This window comes from Neurospora tetraspora, assembly GCF_033439725.1.
Source record: "Neurospora tetraspora strain CBS 560.94 chromosome Unknown B0H65scaffold_1, whole genome shotgun sequence".
NCBI classification, from domain to species: Eukaryota; Fungi; Ascomycota; class Sordariomycetes; order Sordariales; family Sordariaceae; genus Neurospora; species Neurospora tetraspora.
The window spans coordinates 1,873,690-1,891,853 of NW_026944383.1; the positions used below are offsets into that span (position 1 = coordinate 1,873,690).

The 18,164-nt window shown below is 52.6% G+C and overlaps 5 protein-coding genes across 5 annotated transcripts; 1 reads left to right on the forward strand and 4 right to left on the reverse strand.

The window, feature by feature from the left end:
- Positions 1 to 535: 535 nt before the first annotated feature.
- On the reverse strand, positions 536 to 3,368 carry B0H65DRAFT_17258 (putative sulfate adenylyltransferase). The gene is made up of 5 exons (XM_062821386.1): positions 2,842 to 3,368; positions 2,571 to 2,598; positions 2,313 to 2,495; positions 1,932 to 2,077; positions 536 to 1,840 (listed from the first exon to the last, which is right to left on the reverse strand). The coding sequence occupies exons 1-5, from the start codon at positions 3,008 to 3,010 to the stop codon at positions 645 to 647; spliced, it is 1,722 nt and encodes a 573-aa protein (XP_062685938.1). The 5' UTR covers positions 3,011 to 3,368; the 3' UTR covers positions 536 to 644.
- A 3,581-nt stretch (positions 3,369 to 6,949) lies between these two features.
- B0H65DRAFT_504620 (uncharacterized protein) lies at positions 6,950 to 9,766 on the forward strand (the record flags this gene model as incomplete). The annotated part of the gene is made up of 9 exons (XM_062827931.1): positions 6,950 to 7,007; positions 7,236 to 7,237; positions 7,490 to 7,616; positions 7,764 to 8,208; positions 8,338 to 8,590; positions 8,681 to 8,950; positions 8,996 to 9,259; positions 9,299 to 9,595; positions 9,665 to 9,766. The coding sequence occupies 9 exons, from the start codon at positions 6,950 to 6,952 to the stop codon at positions 9,764 to 9,766; spliced, it is 1,818 nt and encodes a 605-aa protein (XP_062685939.1).
- A 15-nt stretch (positions 9,767 to 9,781) lies between these two features.
- B0H65DRAFT_562672 (uncharacterized protein) lies at positions 9,782 to 10,634 on the reverse strand (the record flags this gene model as incomplete). The annotated part of the gene is made up of 2 exons (XM_062830208.1): positions 10,091 to 10,634; positions 9,782 to 9,987 (listed from the first exon to the last, which is right to left on the reverse strand). The coding sequence occupies exons 1-2, from the start codon at positions 10,374 to 10,376 to the stop codon at positions 9,782 to 9,784; spliced, it is 492 nt and encodes a 163-aa protein (XP_062685940.1). The 5' UTR covers positions 10,377 to 10,634.
- A 2,364-nt stretch (positions 10,635 to 12,998) lies between these two features.
- Positions 12,999 to 15,113, reverse strand: B0H65DRAFT_448905 (uncharacterized protein). Its single transcript, XM_062825927.1, has 8 exons — positions 14,792 to 15,113; positions 14,648 to 14,723; positions 14,142 to 14,574; positions 14,028 to 14,060; positions 13,944 to 13,975; positions 13,799 to 13,872; positions 13,520 to 13,590; positions 12,999 to 13,451 (listed from the first exon to the last, which is right to left on the reverse strand). Exons 1-8 carry the CDS (start codon positions 14,836 to 14,838, stop codon positions 13,351 to 13,353), a joined length of 867 nt encoding a protein of 288 aa, XP_062685941.1. The 5' UTR covers positions 14,839 to 15,113; the 3' UTR covers positions 12,999 to 13,350.
- Positions 15,114 to 15,369: 256 nt separating this feature from the next.
- Positions 15,370 to 17,886, reverse strand: B0H65DRAFT_448907 (UPF0016-domain-containing protein). Its single transcript, XM_062825928.1, has 3 exons — positions 16,933 to 17,886; positions 15,983 to 16,877; positions 15,370 to 15,927 (listed from the first exon to the last, which is right to left on the reverse strand). Exons 1-3 carry the CDS (start codon positions 17,482 to 17,484, stop codon positions 15,857 to 15,859), a joined length of 1,518 nt encoding a protein of 505 aa, XP_062685942.1. The 5' UTR covers positions 17,485 to 17,886; the 3' UTR covers positions 15,370 to 15,856.
- Positions 17,887 to 18,164: the final 278 nt, after the last annotated feature.

Genomic DNA, 18,164 nt, shown 5'->3' on the forward strand with positions numbered 1-18,164 from the left:
GCTGCAGCGTCCGCCGCATGTTAAGCGCCTTGCGATGTTTAGTCCACATGGACGGTAGAGAGGGGTTGGCACATTCAGCCGCCAACCAGACCAAAGGGTCCCCCCCTCGTCCAAGGCTCGGAACCACATGGGCACACCATCAACAGCAGAAAGGCGAACGACAGTCGAATCAACAACAGGTATCATGGCATTGGGATGGGCGGATCCAAGGTAACTCGCTTGCTGCACTGTCCCTGACACGGTTCGATATGCAGGGCAACAGCATGCACAAATGCAAACCAGACCGGCGCGCGAAGAAGCTGCTGACGATGCTATGAGCGAGAGGGAAAAAAAAAGCTTCGAATCCCATTTTTGTTCTGTTCTACCTTGAGGTATCTGATCATCATATCGCTTGGAATTGTCTCCATATCCATCCCTTTCACCCATCAACGCCGCAACCCTGCAGGGATCATTATCAACCCAGATGCTGTAGGGCTAGAAACCAGCAGTTCCTCATTCCTGGAATGCCCTTTTTACACTTCGTCTTGGCTTGACCCCATTTTCGTTTTCCTGTTTTTGTTTCATCATTTCGTTGCCAGATTGACCACTCAGCACTTGATGGTCTTTTGGCATACTCAAAACCATGCAGCCGCTGAAGAGTCCGTTTAGAAACGATCAAGGAGACCTTGGCTCTCCAACAAGAGAACGATCTGGTGGACGATGGAGCGCACGGATTGCTTCTCGCAGTCGACGACAAGGTCGGCCTTGGCGGGGGTCTCATACGGGTCATTAACACCGGTGAAGTTCTCGATCTCGCCGGCGCGGGCCTTGGCGTAGATGCCTCTCTTGTCGGTCTTCTCGCAGTACTCGAGGGGGGTGGCGACGTGCACGAGGTAGAAATCGCCGTACTTCTCAACCAATTCGCGGGCGTTCTGGCGGGCCTTCTCGAAGGGGGCAATGGGAGCGGCGATGACAGCGGCACCGGACCTGGTCAGCTCAGAAGCAACAAAGGCGATGCGAGCAATGTTCTTATCGCGGTCCTCGCGGTTGTAGCCCAGCTCGGAAGACAGCTCGTGGCGAATGTTCTCGCCGAGGAACAGGGAGACGGAACGACCGCCCTGCTGGTTGAGCGTTACTTGCAGGGCACGGGCGATCTGGTCCTTGCCGGAGTTCGGGTAGCCGGTAAAGAGAACGGTGAAGCCCTGCTGGGAGCGGGGAGGGTGCGACTCGCGCAGCACCTTGACGACCTCGGGGTAAGAAAACCACTCAGGAATCTCACGGCCACTGCGGAGGCGAGCGCGGAGCTCGGTTCCGGAGATGTTAAGGGTACGGACGCCCTTGGGGATCTCGTCAACGGGGGCGTACTCGTCGCTGTCCGGAAGGTAGGTCATCATCTGGAAGGGAACGACCTCGATGCCGAGCTCGTCGCGGTACTTCTCAACGGCGTACTGCGCATCGTAGGGGCCGTAGAAGTCGACGCCCTTGCTGTTCTTGCCGGGACCGGCGTGGTCACGGCCGACGATGAAGTGGGTCGCACCGTGGTTCTTGCGGATGATGGCGTGCCAGATGGCCTCGCGGGGACCGCCCATGCGCATGGCAAGGGGGAGGAGACCGAGGACGGCCATGCCATTGGGGTATCTGGGGAGGAGAGCCTTGTAGACGCGCACACGGGTGAAGTGGTCAATGTCACCGGGCTTGGTCAAGCCGACGACGGGGTGGATGAGAACGTTGGCATGGTGCGAACGGGCAGCGCGGACGGTCAACTCTCTGTGGGCGCGGTGCATGGGGTTACGGGTCTGGAAGGCGACGACTCGGGACCAGCCGAGCTTGTCGAAGTGGGTGCGGATCTCCGCGGGCGAGTCTGTCATCCCATCTCGCGTCAGTATATCGCAACATCGCCAATGCCAGCTACAGGGAGAAAGGAGGCTGGGAGAGGGGGCTTTGCTGCTCACATCTGAGGTCGACGAAGTCATAGTGCTGGAGCTTGTTGACAGCCTCGAGCTTGCCGCCCACATAGTACTCCTTGGCAGTCTCATAGAGGAACTTGACAGCAGGGTGCTCCTCATCTCCTCCAAAGACCTCCTTGGCCTCGAGAGCCCTGAAATGTCGCAATGTTAGCTCTTCTGTTCTGTCACACTTCCACCCGCGCAAATGTCTCGAGTATCACAAATTGGCCATTTGCCAAGCAATGACGCAACCACTTGGCGCGCATTTCATCCCATACATTCTTTGATCCAACGTCTTCCAGATGCGCAAACAATGTGCCACGCGCATCCGGTGTGTCCTCGTGGTGTAAATCCACCCCCACTGCAATTCACATCTTTGTTACGTACTTGTCAGGCTTGTAGACATCATCGACCGTCAGGATGGCGAGGTTGCGGTCGTCGCGGAAATCGCGCAGGGTGATGCGGGCGCCGGCCTTGAGGCCGAGTTCGGAGACGGTTTCCTCGGACACATCGAGGGTGATGGGCATGGAGAAGAGGAGGCCGGAAGCGAGGCGGTTCTCCTTGACGACACTGGTTGGGGTAAAGTCTCGTGTTAGTCGGGGGTTCGCCCTGGAGGGGTAATAAGTAAACAAGAGAGGCACGTACCCATTGTAGTCTTCCTGGTTCATGAAACCTATTGTTCGCCGAGACGAATTGAGCTGTTAGCAACTTGTCCATCATCTCCAATAGCCATTTCCAGCGCTTTTGTCGTTTTTGGGAGTACGAGCGAGGCGCAATGGATCATGGTTTGGTATGGTGGGGTTCGTCCTTTCTGAAGTCCATAACCCCACCCACCATCATCGCCGTCCAGAACCGGAGGACGGGCATGGTGAAGGAATGTAAACCAAGATAGGACCCAAGTACACCAAGAACATACCTTCAAGAGGAGAGAAACCACCGTTGAGAATCAACTCAAGATCGCAAAGCTGACGCTCGGAGAGGAGCAGAGCGGGAAGAGTCTCGGCCTCAGCCTCGAGCTCAGCATGGCGAGGGAGATCGCGAGCGATCAGGTCCTTGAGGACGCCGCCGTGGGGAGGGTTGGACATTTCGGATATGTGAATATGGTAATATGATATACGGAATCTTGGTCGACTAAAGTTTCGTGGCTTCGGCGCAAGAAGGTAAGTTGCGGCGGCGTGACCAAGACCTGTTCGTTCACGAGAGAGAGGGGGAGGATGGTAGACTGGGACAAGGAAGAAGAAGAGGAAAGAGAAGAAAGATGGATAACCTCTTGGGGACTGACGATCCAAAGTGGATTGTCGTTCGTTCTTATGGTATAAGTCAGAGTGCCGCTAAAGAAAGGTAGCGGAGACCGGGGTGGGCATGAAGATGTACATCCAGATGTTAACGTAAAACGGATGGAACGGCGATTCGGGAGGAGAAAGAAAGGGTCCGGATCTGGGTTTAGTCACTCGAACATTCAATCCCCCAGACAAACACCTTCTCGGCCAGGGAAAGAAAGCTGAGCCGGGCTCCGAGAAACCGGAGTCAGCGCGTTACAAATCAACACATGGATGCGGCGGGACAAAATTTTAGGCCTGCCCCCGGTCAAGGAAAAGAAGCTCTCTGGCTGTAGATTTACCCACAGTAACGTAGTAGTTATCGATAGTGTTGGTAGCTGTTATGCCTCTGAGAGTGAGCGATCGTGAAACATATGTCCGGTGTATATCATTTGCCGGACGAGGGTTGGTTGTGGGGGAAATGCTCAACAGGGGCATCAACGTCGTGTAAGAGGCCATCATGTAACCTCTCTCTCCACAGGTATGCCATACCTCCGTAGTGGAAGCGCTTCTGCTCTTCAAGAATTTCCCATCTCACCCCGCCAGCCGGAGATAACTCGTGCCGGCGCGTGTAATGATCTCCCTGGCAGGACTTTAGCAAGCCTAATTATAGCAAGCGTCTTTTTGTTCGTTCCGTCCCGTCCGGTCATCACTAATACAAATTTGGTGAACGGTCTTTTCTTGTTAGGTTCGCGAAGTTCTCCAAAAAGTTGCAGGAAACAGCATCACGCAAGTACCAGCTACCTGAACCCAAACCTCCGGTTCCCGGAAATGCCATGATGGCGGATGGGACGAACTCCACGAACTCGTCGGTTTCCATAAAACCAAAACGGAGTGCTTTCCGCATTAGTCGGAGTCAGACAAGGCGAGTCAAGAAAATATCCAGGCGTGAGAGAAAAATTATGTTGCAATGTTGGGTTTAGCTCGGATGACGTGCTCGGGGGTCGGCATGGCCTGCTCACCAATGACAAGCCATTGCTTGTCTTGGGGAAACCGACGAACGAACCATTCTTGCCACTTTGTGGTCCTGCTTCACAGCGACTTCAGTTTGCCAGCCGGCATGGAAAACAGTTGCTTCGGCAGTGCGATGGAGAGTCAATTGCCGGACGAGAAGGGAAAAGGACTGATAGACATCAAAACTTTGCGATCATGCACAGGAACCTCAAAGGAGCCATGTCGTCAGTTATCGTCTTAAACTTTGTCAGGCTGTTAGGACAATACCTTCAACGAGCTCTGGTCTCGTGCAATCTGCAGCTACCAACCGATCAATCTCAGGTTCTTCCTTAACAGCTACAGTAGGGATGAAACTGGGTCTCCGGCTTTCGGACCCCGCGTTGTGCAGTGGACAGGGCCCCTGGGGCTGTCGCCCAGACCCCCGTTGGAGATCGAAATAGGGGCAAAACGGAACATCAACAAATACACAAAACAAAACAACACCAGACACCCACCCAAACGACAGCATACTGTTGCCATTGACGTCTCCAGCCTTTCATATCATAATTATTCCCGCATCTACTATCAAGCATCATATATCAGCATCAGCATTCCCGCCAATATTTCGGTATCATTCTAGGACCATGGAGTGCTCAGCTCAACAGCTTTATCCCTTTCCATGGACCAAAAACAGTCGGTCACCAGGACAACGTTTGCAATAGTACTTATTGCAAACATTTGGAGAACTGTGTGATTCAAGGTAGTGTATTAATTATCCGTCTAATTGCGACCGAACATGTTTCTCAGAATGAATCCCGTCGCCTTTGTTCCGAAACAGAGAAAAACAACAACATGACAACGCACTGCTTAGACTAGCTGGTGCAAGAAAGCAGTAAATTAGAAAGACGTACAGAAATATGTGCTTCAGAAGACTTCCATATAATCACACCAACCAATACTTATTCTCAATCAGAAATTTTCTTTGCCCAGCCGGTCGTAAGAGACGTAACCACAACAGCAAGCTGAGCAGTGCTAACTTTGCGACATAGCATCCATGAGACTGTGGCTATTTTCTTCTTTGCCATTGCGCTTTCTTAAAGACCCTTACAATGGTCCGGTGCTGTGGTTATGATGGTGATCTAGCGGGCCCATGCCGGAGTCGATTGGGTTATAAGCAGGGGACGACGCGGGGGGCGTGTACTCTCGCGTGCTGCTCGAGGAGCTTCCATAACCAGTTGTAGACGTGGCGGTTGGTGACTCTCCTTCTGTGTCCATTGTTAGCAAGTGGGTATCAATCAAGAAGGGATGTAGGACCGATTCATACCACTTTGTGTTCCTAGAACTGATGTTGAGTTCACGCTACCCGAGGAAGTTGGCAGTGTCGGCCCGGGAGAGTAGTAGGTGAGGAATGTGGTCTCGTTGCAGGACACCGTTGGGAAATAGCTGGAAACTGGACTTCCCGTAGGAGTTGATATTGGCCAGGCTGAGAACTCAGTGGTATTACATGGGCTTGTCTCTGGAGGCGGTGTCCACTCTTCTGTGCATGTCGTATCATAAGGCACGGTTGCGGTGCCATTAGATGTCGGATAAGGTGGCGTAACGGTATCAGAGGTCAAAGCTGCACTGCTTGCACCTGTTGAGATTCCGGATGGGCCCGAGGAAGGAGAGCTGCTCGGCGTGAAAAGAGGCATCGAGCCACTTCCAGCCGTGCCTGTTGGCGAAGGAGCAGTGGAGTTAGTAAAGGGATATGGTGCCGAGGTTACCTCAGCAGAAGAAGGAAGACTACCATTTCCTGCCGATGGGTAAGAAGAACCGGATGAGACTGGAGCCGTGGTGAAACTGCCGGACGGTCCCGATCCTGAGCTGGTTGGCGTTATTGGGCCACCGGTAGAATCTGATGACAAGCTCGTGTTTGAAACTGAATATGGGGCTGAAGTGTAGGGTCTTGATGTAAAGATTGGGGATCCCGAACCGCTGAACGAGCCAGTAGGTCCGGCAGTAGGTCCGCCAGAATTGGTAGAGTTGGACAATGGGTATGGTGCTGAATTGGAGATGCCGCCTGTGGGAGAAGGAATAGGGCCCGTTCCAGAGTTGGAAACTGTTCCTGTCACAGGCGTAGTAGAAGGGAGGACACTACCAGTTCCTGTTCCGGTTGGCACGTTACTGGTACCATTCGAGAGAGGGAACGGCGCAGTGCTAACAGGTGCGCCAGATGAGGACCCAACTGGCGTTGTAAAGAATGGAACAGTCAATGAGCCAGTTCCTGGGGATGCCCCTGTTGGTGCTGGTTGTGAAGTACTATTAGTCAGAGGATAAGGGGCAGAGCTACCAGCACCAGGTTGATCTGTTGGGATTCCTCCCGAAGGAGAAGAGCCGACAGGGCTAATCGACGTCCCGATGCTACCAGTTGGACCTTGAGTCACCGTCGAGTTTGATAATGGGTAAGGAACTCCGCTGGTAGGTGACGTCGAGGTAGGACTTGTCAGAACTGGACCCCTAGAGCCCGTCAGAGGGGCTGTGGTAGTCGCGTTTGTGAGCGGGTAGGGAGCATAAGTCAAGCTTTGTGAGGTTTCTTGACTAGTTGCTGCTGTCCCAGAGCTCGGGAGTGAAGAAGTGGCGGCTGTAGGATTGCTCCCGGTAGTCGAATTGGACAATGGGTATGGAGCAACGCTCGATGAAAGACCAGGACCAAATCCGCTACTCGGCACAGAAGTTCCCGTTGGTCCCGGGGAGGAGGTCCAGTTCGTCAGCGGGTACGGAGCATTGCTCGTAATGACCCCAGGGCCGGTTGGGAGCGCCGTGGTACCTGTCCCAGGAATGGAACCGCTAGGTATGATGGAAGGATTTGAAGGCCCAACAATCGAGGTTGAGTTTGCCGCTGGGAAAGGAGGTCCTTTCGTGGGGAACTGCGACGTGGGATAGAGAGGGGTGCTTGACGGGAAAGAAGCACTGCCACCTCCTGTTCCAGTAGAGCCTGCCGGAACGCTCGAATTGCCAGCAGGATATGGTGGTGAAGGTGTCGCCGCTGGAGCCGTCTCCGAAGTTCCGTAACCTGTAGTTGTAAGTGGTGAGCTCCCGGTAGAGCCGGATGCGGGTGTAGTTGAGTTTCCAAGGGGGTATGGAGCCGAGGAGCTGAGAGCCGACGATGGAGCTGTTGGGCCGAAAGAACCTGTCCCAGCTGGTGATGTACCATTAGGGTAGGGGTAGGGCGTGGAGGTGGAAGCAACACTGGGCAGCACACTCGATGAGCCTGTCCCAACTGGCTGTGTTCCAGTGGCAGTTCCAGGAACGGGCAATGTTCCATTAGGGAAGGGGAATGGAGCAGATGAGAGGGAGAATGCACTTGATAATGGGCTCGAAATTCCTGTGCCAGTGACTGATGTGGGCGACCCTGTGCCGGTAATTGGATACGGCGATGTCGCGTTTGGAAGAGGGAACGGTGCTGAAGACGAGAGACCTCCAGTAGGAATAGGACTAGTTGATCCGGTGCCAGGTATCTGAGGGTTAGTACCTGTCCCACTGGTAAGAGTAGGCAATGTCGTGTTTGGATAAGGATATGGCGTGGATACTGAACTTTCAGTCAAAGCTCCTGAGGTCGATGCTTCACTGATTGGGCTCGTGCCTGTACCAGTAGGGCCTGGCAAGCCTGATGTTGAATTCGTCAAGGGGAATGGGGCATTCGAAGCTTCTGAGCTGCTGGTAGAGGGCGGGCCGCTCGAAGCTCCAGTCCCAAGAGGAGCACTACTGCTCGGAAGGGGACTTATAGGCAAGTCAGTGCTCGTCAACGGAATACCACCGGTTGCTGAAGGTCCTGTAGCACTAGGAAGTGTCGTGGTTGAGTTCGGGAAAGGATATGGCCCTGATGAGTTACTAGGTGCCAATGAGCTCAGAGGTAAAGCAGAAGTACCAGTACCAGGAGCTGTAGAACCACCCGTGGGGCCTGCTTCTGAGGTTGGTGCACTACTTATCACGGACGGGCCGGTTCCCAGAGGAGCCGTGCTTGCGCCAGACCCAGGCACAGGAGTTGTGCTGTTCGGCAAGGGATAAGGGACGCTGGGCGCACCAGTTTGTGTAGAAAGGGGAATAGTAGGTACCCCACTTCCTGTACCGATGTTTGGTGATGATGAATTTCCGGCAGGATAAGGAGTGGTGGCTGTTAGAGGAAGACTGGATCCGTATCCAGTGGTTGAGCTCAGAGGAGCTGACGCGGTAAAATTGCCCAAGGGCGCTGAGCTTGACATAAGCGGTGCGGAACCGGAAGAAACTGCTCCTGATGGCAGGGTACCTGTTTCGGTGGCCGGCACAGTACTGTTTGTGAGTGGGAAAGGAACCGATGGGGAGCCAGGAGTAGAGGTCGGTAGCGCCGAGCCGATAGGGCCTCCAGTTCCCGTAGATCCTGGTACTAACGGAGTGGTACCTGTTTCAATGGGGACAGTCGAATTAGATGAAGTAAAATAAGTGGAAGATACCGGGGCGGTTGATGATGCAGGCAAGGTCGAAGAGCCTGTACCAAAACCGGCTCCGGTGGAACTGGGGATAATTCCAGATGAGTTGGATACCGGAAATGGGGCTGAGAGAGATGACTCTTGGGAAGTGACTGATCCCGTTGTGCTTGACCCAGTAGGACCCGTAAGAGGTATAGATGAGTTTGTGACAGGGAAAGACGCAAAGGAGGATCCTGATGGTAAGATGCTCCCGGACACAGGGGGCGTGAAGCCAGTGGTAGGTGCGCTCGTGGGACTGGAACCGGTACCCGGCAATGTAGTTCCGATGGTTGATACACCAGCGGGAAGGCTAGAGGAATTCGAGGTCGGGTAGTACGAACTCAACGATATTGGCACAGAAGCACTTGTACCGGAGGGCGGTGTTAACGTTCCAGATGGTGGTAAGCCCGAGCTTGAATTTGATGCAGGGAATGGCGGAGAGCTAGAGCCCGAGGGCAAGGTGCTACTGCTGGAAGGGCCAGTAGCTGTGCTATTAGCTGAGATTGGGAGAGGAGCTGACGTCCCCGACAAGCTCGATGAAAAGCTTGGGAGGCTTGAGCCACCGGATGCTGGGAAGGACGTTGCCGCAGACGTCGGAGTATAAGCTCTAGTTGAAGAACCACCAGTAGGCATCGAGACACTCGAGCCAGTGGGACCGAAGCTGGGACCTGGGCTCGAAGAGTTGGTGAATGGAAAAGGTTCCGCTGTAGCGAGTGATGTAGAACTGCTTGATTCGCTGCTAGGCGGTACTGTTGCTGCCCCAGTGCTTGAATTTGAGAGAGATGAGCTTTCGGGGCCAACACTGATGCTGATGGAGATCACTGGACTAGGTGAGGTCGATGATGTGGTACTTCCTGACGTGGGGTTCGCCGTTTCTGAGGCAGAATTGGCTGATGTAGTAGATACTGTTGATGTGGTGTTGCGTAAAGATGTTGTGTTAGAAATACTAGAAGGCTGGCTGCTATAACCCGAAGAGGTTCTCCCGGCGCCAGATGTTGAAGAGGATGCTAGCGTGGTTGTCGTGGAATTCAATGTAGGCGATGCAGAAACACTACCTGAAATTGATAGAGACGAGCCAGACGACAATGGTGCAGAGGAGCTGTAACCTGAAGACGAAGACTCAGGAGACGTGGAAGAGGAACTGTTTGTGAACCCAGAAGATGTAGCGGTAGGCATGGAGGAAGAGAGTCCACTTTCGGGGGCTGTTAGACTCGTCTGAGAGGTGCCTGAGCTCACAGGACCAGTTGAGCCGGATGAGCTCGTAGCAGGGCGTGGCGTCGAGGGACGAGTGGTGGTACTTGATCCATACGCATCTGTCTCTGAAGTCTCGGAGCCGGTTGAGGATGATGAGCTCGAAGTCTCAGATCCATATTCTAACAACCGTTAGTGTTCTTGCCCGGTCTTGCTTGGGCCTTTTTGGGAGACTCACCTCGACTGGTTGTAGTAGTTGGCTCACCAGATTCTGTCGTTGTCGAAGAAGGCGGTGGAGGTGGAGGCGGGTGATATCCATAAGGTGGATAACTGTAAACCTTCTCCTCTGGGGTGTAACCGCCGTAAAGATCGTAATGAGGGTCAGAGGCCTTGTTGGTATGACTTTTGCCAAGGGCCTGACGCAAACGAGCCAAGAATCCCGCCTCATCTGCCAACACTGCAGGAGCGGAGCCGAAGAGGACGGTGGCGGACACAAGGCCGACAACAGCTTTGGAGACCTTCATCTTTAGGGGCTGACTCTTGCCTCCTCCGACTAGACCGGTGGATGACGCAACGGCAGTGGCAACCGACTAAAGGTCAGGCAGAGTCCTGAACTTGGTGTGATGTCAGAATGTAGAGCAGATCACCTAATAATGTTGATCAAGGATACTGTGAATGGAAGGGACTAGACAGGAGGATGGCTTAAAGAGGGACCAGCATGAAGCCAAAAATTCAAAAGAGTGAATGAACAATCCCGCCGGACGGTCTTGATAAGAATGTAGGGCAAAACGACGACGGGACTGGCGAGATGCTGTGTTGAAGGACTGGATAACGTTCCTCTATGTGAAAAGAGGAAAGTCAGGAAGAGGAGGAATAAGTGAGGAAGAAGGAGTTATTGAGACAAAAGGAAAGAAAAGAATCGGGGAGGGACGGCATGAGAGGAAGGAAGTAGGCGAGGGGTTGGTCCTTCTACACACGCGAAATCCGAGGGAGAGACCTAGACAGATATAGAAGGAGCACCCGTTTCCCGAACCACTGCAGCAGCTTCAGTTGCAAAATTCTCCGTGTCCCAATCAATGACTGAGGCAGGGTCGTTCGAGGTTTCCTCATGTTTCGTCGCGTTCCTCGAACAGCAGCGGAGGGTCGTCACTTCCACTGCACGGCTGGTCAAACTTGACCGAGAGCACCTTCCTGGCCCAGATTGCTGTTACCTTCTTTCCAACTAGGGAAGGGGCGACCCTCCGACGTACACCAGGTTGACCTGGTCTTTTCTGTTAAAGACATGTTAGAACTGCTCTTCACAAAAGATAGACCTGCTTAACCGGGCTGAAACCTGAGAGACACTAACCCCTTAATCTTCGAGACCTCAGTTGATGAACTATTGGGTTCAAGTTGAGGTCATCAAAAACCACCTACCAGCCTTGCTCACTCCAGGGTGAGAGATGTTGTGCCTTTTGGGGCGTCCCCTGCCCCTGTTCCTGGCTCCAAAGAGGAGAAGGGAACTGGGTGCCGACAGCTTGACAAGCATCACAATGCGACTGTGTGTGGGGGGAGGCTTTGAGTCTCTTGCTATTCGGACAGGAACACGACAGAGGACTTGGGGAACTGGAACATCCCGAGATTGTACCTGGACTTGCCGAGTGTCCATGACGATAACGCTTCAGTTTCCGTCTTTGAGTTCCAGTCTGACTGACGATGGCCTTGATGTGCTGGGGATTTCCATGCACGGAACCTTGAGATGATATGGCATCTCCGAGAAAAGCTTCCAAGCCTTTCCTTTTTGCTCTAGAATGTTGCTTGACTGCCCCTGTTTGCTTGTTGTTCGGTGATGTTGTGTCCGTCGATGATCTCCCGTCGCTTCTTCCTGCTACCTACCGTACGTACACCCATTCCATCTGCCATTTTGTGGCATTAGATCAACGACCCAGCTGCAAATTTTGCAAAGGAGAGCTGCGTGATCTGAAGTGGAACTGAAATCTCACCTTGCCTTCAGAGGCGCGTGAGGGACAGCATCAACCCAACGCTTATCTGCAGGTTATGTTAACAAGATATGGCCATAGTGATCTTCGGTCTTTGTCGACTCTTCTTCACTTATTACGACATCAAAACACTTCCTCTTTCGGCTCCTGGCTGAATCTGTACACTCTCCCCCCTGTGTCATCTCGCTCCCGTGGTAACACCATCGAACACAACGCCACAGTCCTCGCACGATAGTCAGGATGCCGGGATAGCTATCCGCAAACTGGAGGTTTCCCGGGACTACCTCATCAAGCGTGCGCAAAGGTCTCCGGGTCAAGGTATAAGATAAAATGAGGAAGAAGACTCGAGTCAGAAAAGGAGCTAGCCATTGGCGATTGAGCAGCGGCCGAGTTCCAGTTGTCAATCCATCAGATAGCGCCACATCGGCTTAAACTCCGTGGGCGTTGAGTTGAGCGTGTGCAGCAATCCGTGGGGCGCCGTTACAAAGCCAAGGACGTCAAAACAAAATGACAAAGGTACTTGGAGTATGTAAGCAACCGGTGGAGTAGATTGGGTGTTCCTAAAGGAGTGTCACACATTTGGTTTGTGGCGCCGTGGGAGATATAGCATGTACCATGTATCGAGAGGTAGATGCTGAGAGGACTACCTCTTGAATATCTCGTTAGTGGAAGCTATCGAAAGCATTTGACTGCTCACTTCCATGTCGTGATCCGATGTTTGTCTGTGACAAGAAAAAACAAAAGTTCTAGGACTCAGATGTCCTGTCGGTTCACTCTCTTGCCTGCACTTGCGGAAGAAGGCCCTGTCAAGCTGGTCGCCGCTTTGGTCGGGGAGATCGGGTTTGTGCACCATCAAAGTGCCTACCTGCATGACGTATCCGGCCGTTGGAAAAATGACGGGAAGAAGAACGACGCCTCGACCGTGAAGCAAACTGACAAGTACTGCAGCCGAGCCCGCTCAAACTGCTTCCCCGACAACCCTTGAGATGTTTCGGTTTAATTACTAACCGTATATGAGCTTCGAAAGTGTGAGCAACACAGGTTTAGGAACCTTGAGACACTCATTATCTCAAAGACAACACGTGCAATACACTCTGCTCCAGTTCAAGACAGTCTTTACTGTCGAGGCTTGTTTTAGAACACTCACTCGAAAGCCACGCTGAAAACTTTGGAACCCTCATGGAATTAAAACGTGCTTATTCTCGTATTCAGCATGGTGAGGCAGTTGCCGGGTGGAAATAATGTCCTAGCCTCCCAATACTCCGAAATGAAGAGGCGGATGAAAGTTTTGACAGAAAACATCGAAGGAAAAGCCTGGAAGTCGGAATCAAGCGAGGGCTTGAGCTGGTCGCACAGCATCCTGCGCTGTCAAAATGCCGTACCTCTTCGGCCAAGCAGATGCAACATGCAACACCACCTTCGAATTGACCAACTGTGTCATGTCAAAGATACCTCCCACTCAGGGATGTGCATCTGTGTGATGCATTGACAAATTTCGGTCTTCTGCTCTGGTACCATCTCACTCGGCTTTCTTTGCCGCTTCACGAAGACCAGGAGCTGTGCCATCGGTCATCTCGGTCTCCTTGTTCTCGATATCGGCCGCCCATAGTGCCGCACCAACTATAACAGCCGTCAATTGTTTGCATTTTCCATCAGGCAAGACCTGGTTTTCTTCATGTGACACTTACCGGCGTTTGTGAAAGAGAAGAACACGGAGGCAACCGGAACCATCTCAAGGAGCGTTGCCAAAACACCGAAGCTGTTAGGTCGGTTGTCAGCGAGGATTTAGTCAAAAAGAGAATCGTTCCCTTATGGCATCAACAGCGTCTGTGGACAGACTAGCCGATGGTGTTTTTTTCTTTCTTTCTTTCTTTCTTTCTTTTTTTTCTTCTTTTTTTTTTTTTTTTTTTTGGACAGATTGCAGGACACATTCTGTGCAGAAGTTCGATCGCGGCAAGCTAACTTACGCTGAATAGGGGCCTGCATGCTCTGAAAGCCACTGCGCCTTTTGGCTCGCGGACCATCGCTTGAGTTGAAAGTACTGACTCCAAGATCAGCATCGTTATCTTTTGATAGTTAAGCAGAAAGGCATTGCAGGTGTCATTGACTTACCCGGTCGTGAACCGTGCTGCCGCGAGAGCGTCCTATCGGACGTTAGTCCCACATTTCACATGTAAACAGAGGACGAGCTCCTACCTTGCAAGATGATGAATGCTACCGTGCCGACAACTATCCAACTTTTGTTTCAGCATATGCAACTCTTGAGAAACGTAGTGCATTGGTGGGGGGAGGGGGGAATTTTCTCTGTACCTGGAATGAAGTTGAGCGGCAGATACATGACATATCGAATCAATGCCTTGGGACTGAAACGCTGGAAGGGGTTCTTGAGAACCTTTCCCAGTCTCTGAATGGGATCTCTGCCCGACTTCAGCTCTCTGCCTTCACTGACGAGATTGGTAGCGCCCCTGGAGACCAGGGTACCGTCAAAGGTGTCCAAGAGGGCATCCTGCATCACAAAGTTCCTGGAGAGGAACGAAATGACTGCAGAGCTCTCGTTCAATACGAGAACTGCTGTGGTGAGGACTGCGAGCGGTCCGTTGACGAAAGTCATAAGGGCGAGTTGCGGCACGTAGGTGAAGAAAAACATGCCCGTCACCACTCCTACAGAAAGCGTCACGATAGGGGCCAGCTTCTTAAGGAGGGGCTTCCAAAGGCTCCGATGGCTCAAGAAGTAGAAGATTCCCTAGAATAGGAGAAAACATCATCAACATGATATTCCGGCCGAGAGGTTTCACTGCGAAGGTATGCGAACACACCTTGATGGGATACAAGTAGGACCCGCTCTTTGCGGCATCGTTGATCAGGGCTTTGGCGCGGTCATAGTCCTCTTTCCTGTTCCCATCACTAAGCGTCAGTGTCAAGTATCCGGCCAGGTACATCTTCAAACACGAAGGCCTTACGCGACTTCCTGGGCCTTGGCCTGGACTGACTCGACAACACCCGACATAGTATCGCGAGTAGAGCTGGATAACTGAAATGTTGAGACTGGTGATATTCCTTTGTTGATAGACAGAGAAGGTAGACGGTATCGCGGTCGAAGCGCTGGTGCAGCTGTAGATTAAAAGCACCACGAAATTGAACGGATCGTTAGGTAAGTGAGATTTTTAGGTTCTCGAGAAGAGTGCGGGGGTTTGAAGGACTCAAATTGTTGTCGAGCAACATGGAAGACATTCAATGAACAGTATCAGATAAAGTCGAGGGGACGAGGCCTGATGCCCCAACTACGTCATCTTGCAGTTCACCCGTTTGCAAAGTCTTGGGCATTCAGGCACAACTTCACCTCCCTTGCTCCGTCCCTTGTCTCCATGACCTCAACTGTGCAACTTCGACAAACATCAATTCTAAGCCGTGAGCCAGCAAGCCAAAAAAGAAAAAAAAAACCTGCCTTTGACATAAAAATAAGTTCTTTCGCCGATAATATACGCTTACACCTGAGTTTGTTCATTCTCACATAGCTACTTGGAGTAGGGCATGATAGTGTATCATCATGTATTGGGCTGAACACCACACCGCATGAGTACACGTCATTCGGAAGGTGTTCTCGTGATTCATCTATACATGCCAGACGCCGCCAGCATCCGTACTATCCAATATTTGGCATAACTTTGGTGAATCTGCCAGCAGCTAAATACATACACATCCCTCTGCCATGCTGCTTTTGTCACGCCAATGTGAACAGGCTTCTTCCACGAGGGCGATAGACGATGATCTTGTCGCAACAGAAGCCTTCACAAATAGAATACATTCTAAGTTGAGCCATTCCACCCTTCCCATTCTAAGGTGGTGTCATGATATCATTCCGTTTTTCTAATCAATTTTACACCGAATTTGATATCCACCGTCACGATAGCCCATATTTATGTGAAGTCCGTTTCCCCAGCCTGTATCATGATCCACCGTTGACGTAGTGATGTTAAAAGGGACGAGTGACGCATTTGAGGCTGGGACGTCATAAGCATGTTGGCCTACGAATAAAAGCCCTCAACCAAGTAAATGACGCCGAAGACGAGGAAGGCAACAGCACCACCGACAGTGACTAAAGTGAAACGGTTAGCATGCGTCTATCCAAAGGGAAAGCATTGTCGACTTACCAACTTTCAGGCTGACCTTGCCTGCAATAGCCTTTCCACCGATAACGGCAACACTCGTGCAAATACCGTGGCCCACAACAGCTCCGAGCGTTACCCACCAATAATCCTGACCAGCCGCCATGGCAATGGTTGCAATCTGGCTGCGGTCACCCCACTCGCCCAAAAAGGTCATAACGAAGGTTTGGACCCAGACAGGGCTCAGAAGCAGAGACACAAGGTTGTTAAAACCGGCGAGGCATTCCGTAAGGTTTCTTCCACGCGGCGATGCGTTTCGTGCATCGGGGGAGCTGGAGGGGCTTCGAGGCGGCGTCGGGAAGCGGGACTTGGAGCGAGACTTGCGGTTCCCAAGACCCATTTCCAGGCTGTAGGGAGAAACGCTCGACCTCCTACGGCCCTGCTTACGGGCAAGGTGTTCCTTCTCCTCGAGCTCCTGTTCAACCTCCTGCATCTCGGCGGAAACGCCTTCATCGGGACTCATGGCCATACCCTCGCGGAGCAACCGAGCTCCAAAGACAAGGAACAAACCGGCAGCCAGGAAGTTGGTGATCTTCTTTGGAATGAGTGTGGGCACGGCGTGTCCCAAGACGGCTGAGAGGATGGTCATGGTGATCAAGGCAGCAAAAGCGCCGGAAAATACAACAAGGCGGTCGTGCTTCATAGCCATCAGGGCAGCGACGAGGAAAGTCTTGTCGCCGATCTCGGAAAATAGAATCATAGTGAACGAAAGGAAGAAGGAGTGGAAAGGCCTGATGACGCCTTCAGCGCCCTTGTCGAAATCGCCGAGGCTGGCTCCCGTCTTCTCCCCAGTGGAAACGTCTAGATGATCGATTCTACCCGCCGAGTCAGGCAGAGGGGGGGATTTATCGTGGGTCTTATCGGGGAGATCTGCTGGTTTCTGAACTGATTGTTAGCTGGGTCCTGGTACAACCTGGTAGACATGCTAAGCTCACCTCGAAGCCCGTGACATCGTCTGCTGCCTTATCACCATATTTGTCTTGTGTTTCCCTGTCGATCTTCTCCTGCTCAACGTGCGGCAGGGGAGGAGCTTCCTTGGGGGCCTGAGGCTTGTTTTCGACCTTCTCGCCAGTCTCGTTCTCCTTCAAGATCCTCTCCTTGGTCTTCTCGCTTACACCACCGCTTGTACCCGTGGTGCCTTCTTTGGGCTCCTGTCGGTTGGGGTCGTCCATCACTCCATCGTTGGTGTCGGGTATCTTCTTCCCGCCCACAATTGTAGGATCTTCTGGGCGGTCTTTCAAAACAGGCAAGTCCTTGGTGGTTTCGGGAGCAGAAGACTCGAAGTCGACGAAGGGGCCCGCGTGCGGCTTCCCATCCTTACCATCAACAGGCGCATCTTTAGTGCCGTACTTCTTAACGGCTGGTGGGACGTCGACTAGGGAATCGATAGCCGCATTTTTCTCGAGTTGCTTGCTGCTCTCTGTCGTCGACTGCGCGATGGCGGCAGTGGCCGCAAGGGAGGGGATGAGAAGCTGTCGCAGTCTCATGGTGGCGGCGACTTTAGGTCGATGTCTTTCTTGTTGGAATCGGAGCAAAAGTTGCCAGAAGGCGGATGTATATCGATAGCGCTGCGATCGACGTTCCTCGTAAACGTGGTGATCGTCAGGATACCTCTATCGAGAAGAGCTGGCGCCGGACCAAAGAAGGTAAAGAAGCAGAAGACTGTTGTCTCACCACATAAAGTTAGGGAGGTAAGGACAGTTAGGAGTGATCGAATAGCGGACAGATGGTGATTCTGCCCGGCGGAATCAGCAGAACTGGCCAGAGGCAAAAGCTGCGGTAGAAGTTCTGCGGCCCGTCGACAGATGGAGTGTTTAATCAGGGGTTCCAGCCTTTTGGGGCTTTTCTTGGAAATGCTGCCGGGTTGATGCACGAGAAAGGGTGCACGTCGCACAGCCACGCGCGCTTGAATTCCCCCCTACCTACTGCCACTGGTCGCCCATTTTCCAGGATGCCCACGGACCGTATCAAACAACAACCGCGGCGGGCAACTTGGCAGCACTTATCGCAGCTATCCACTCCTTAACAGGGTACAGCCTGTTCGGCTGCGACAGCCGTTAGTGCATGTTAGACATCATCAGAGGTCAGGGGTAAACCTCCAACTGACACCGGACGTCCACCAAACAAGACTATTGGAGAACCTAAGAACTACCGGCAAGGAGATAGC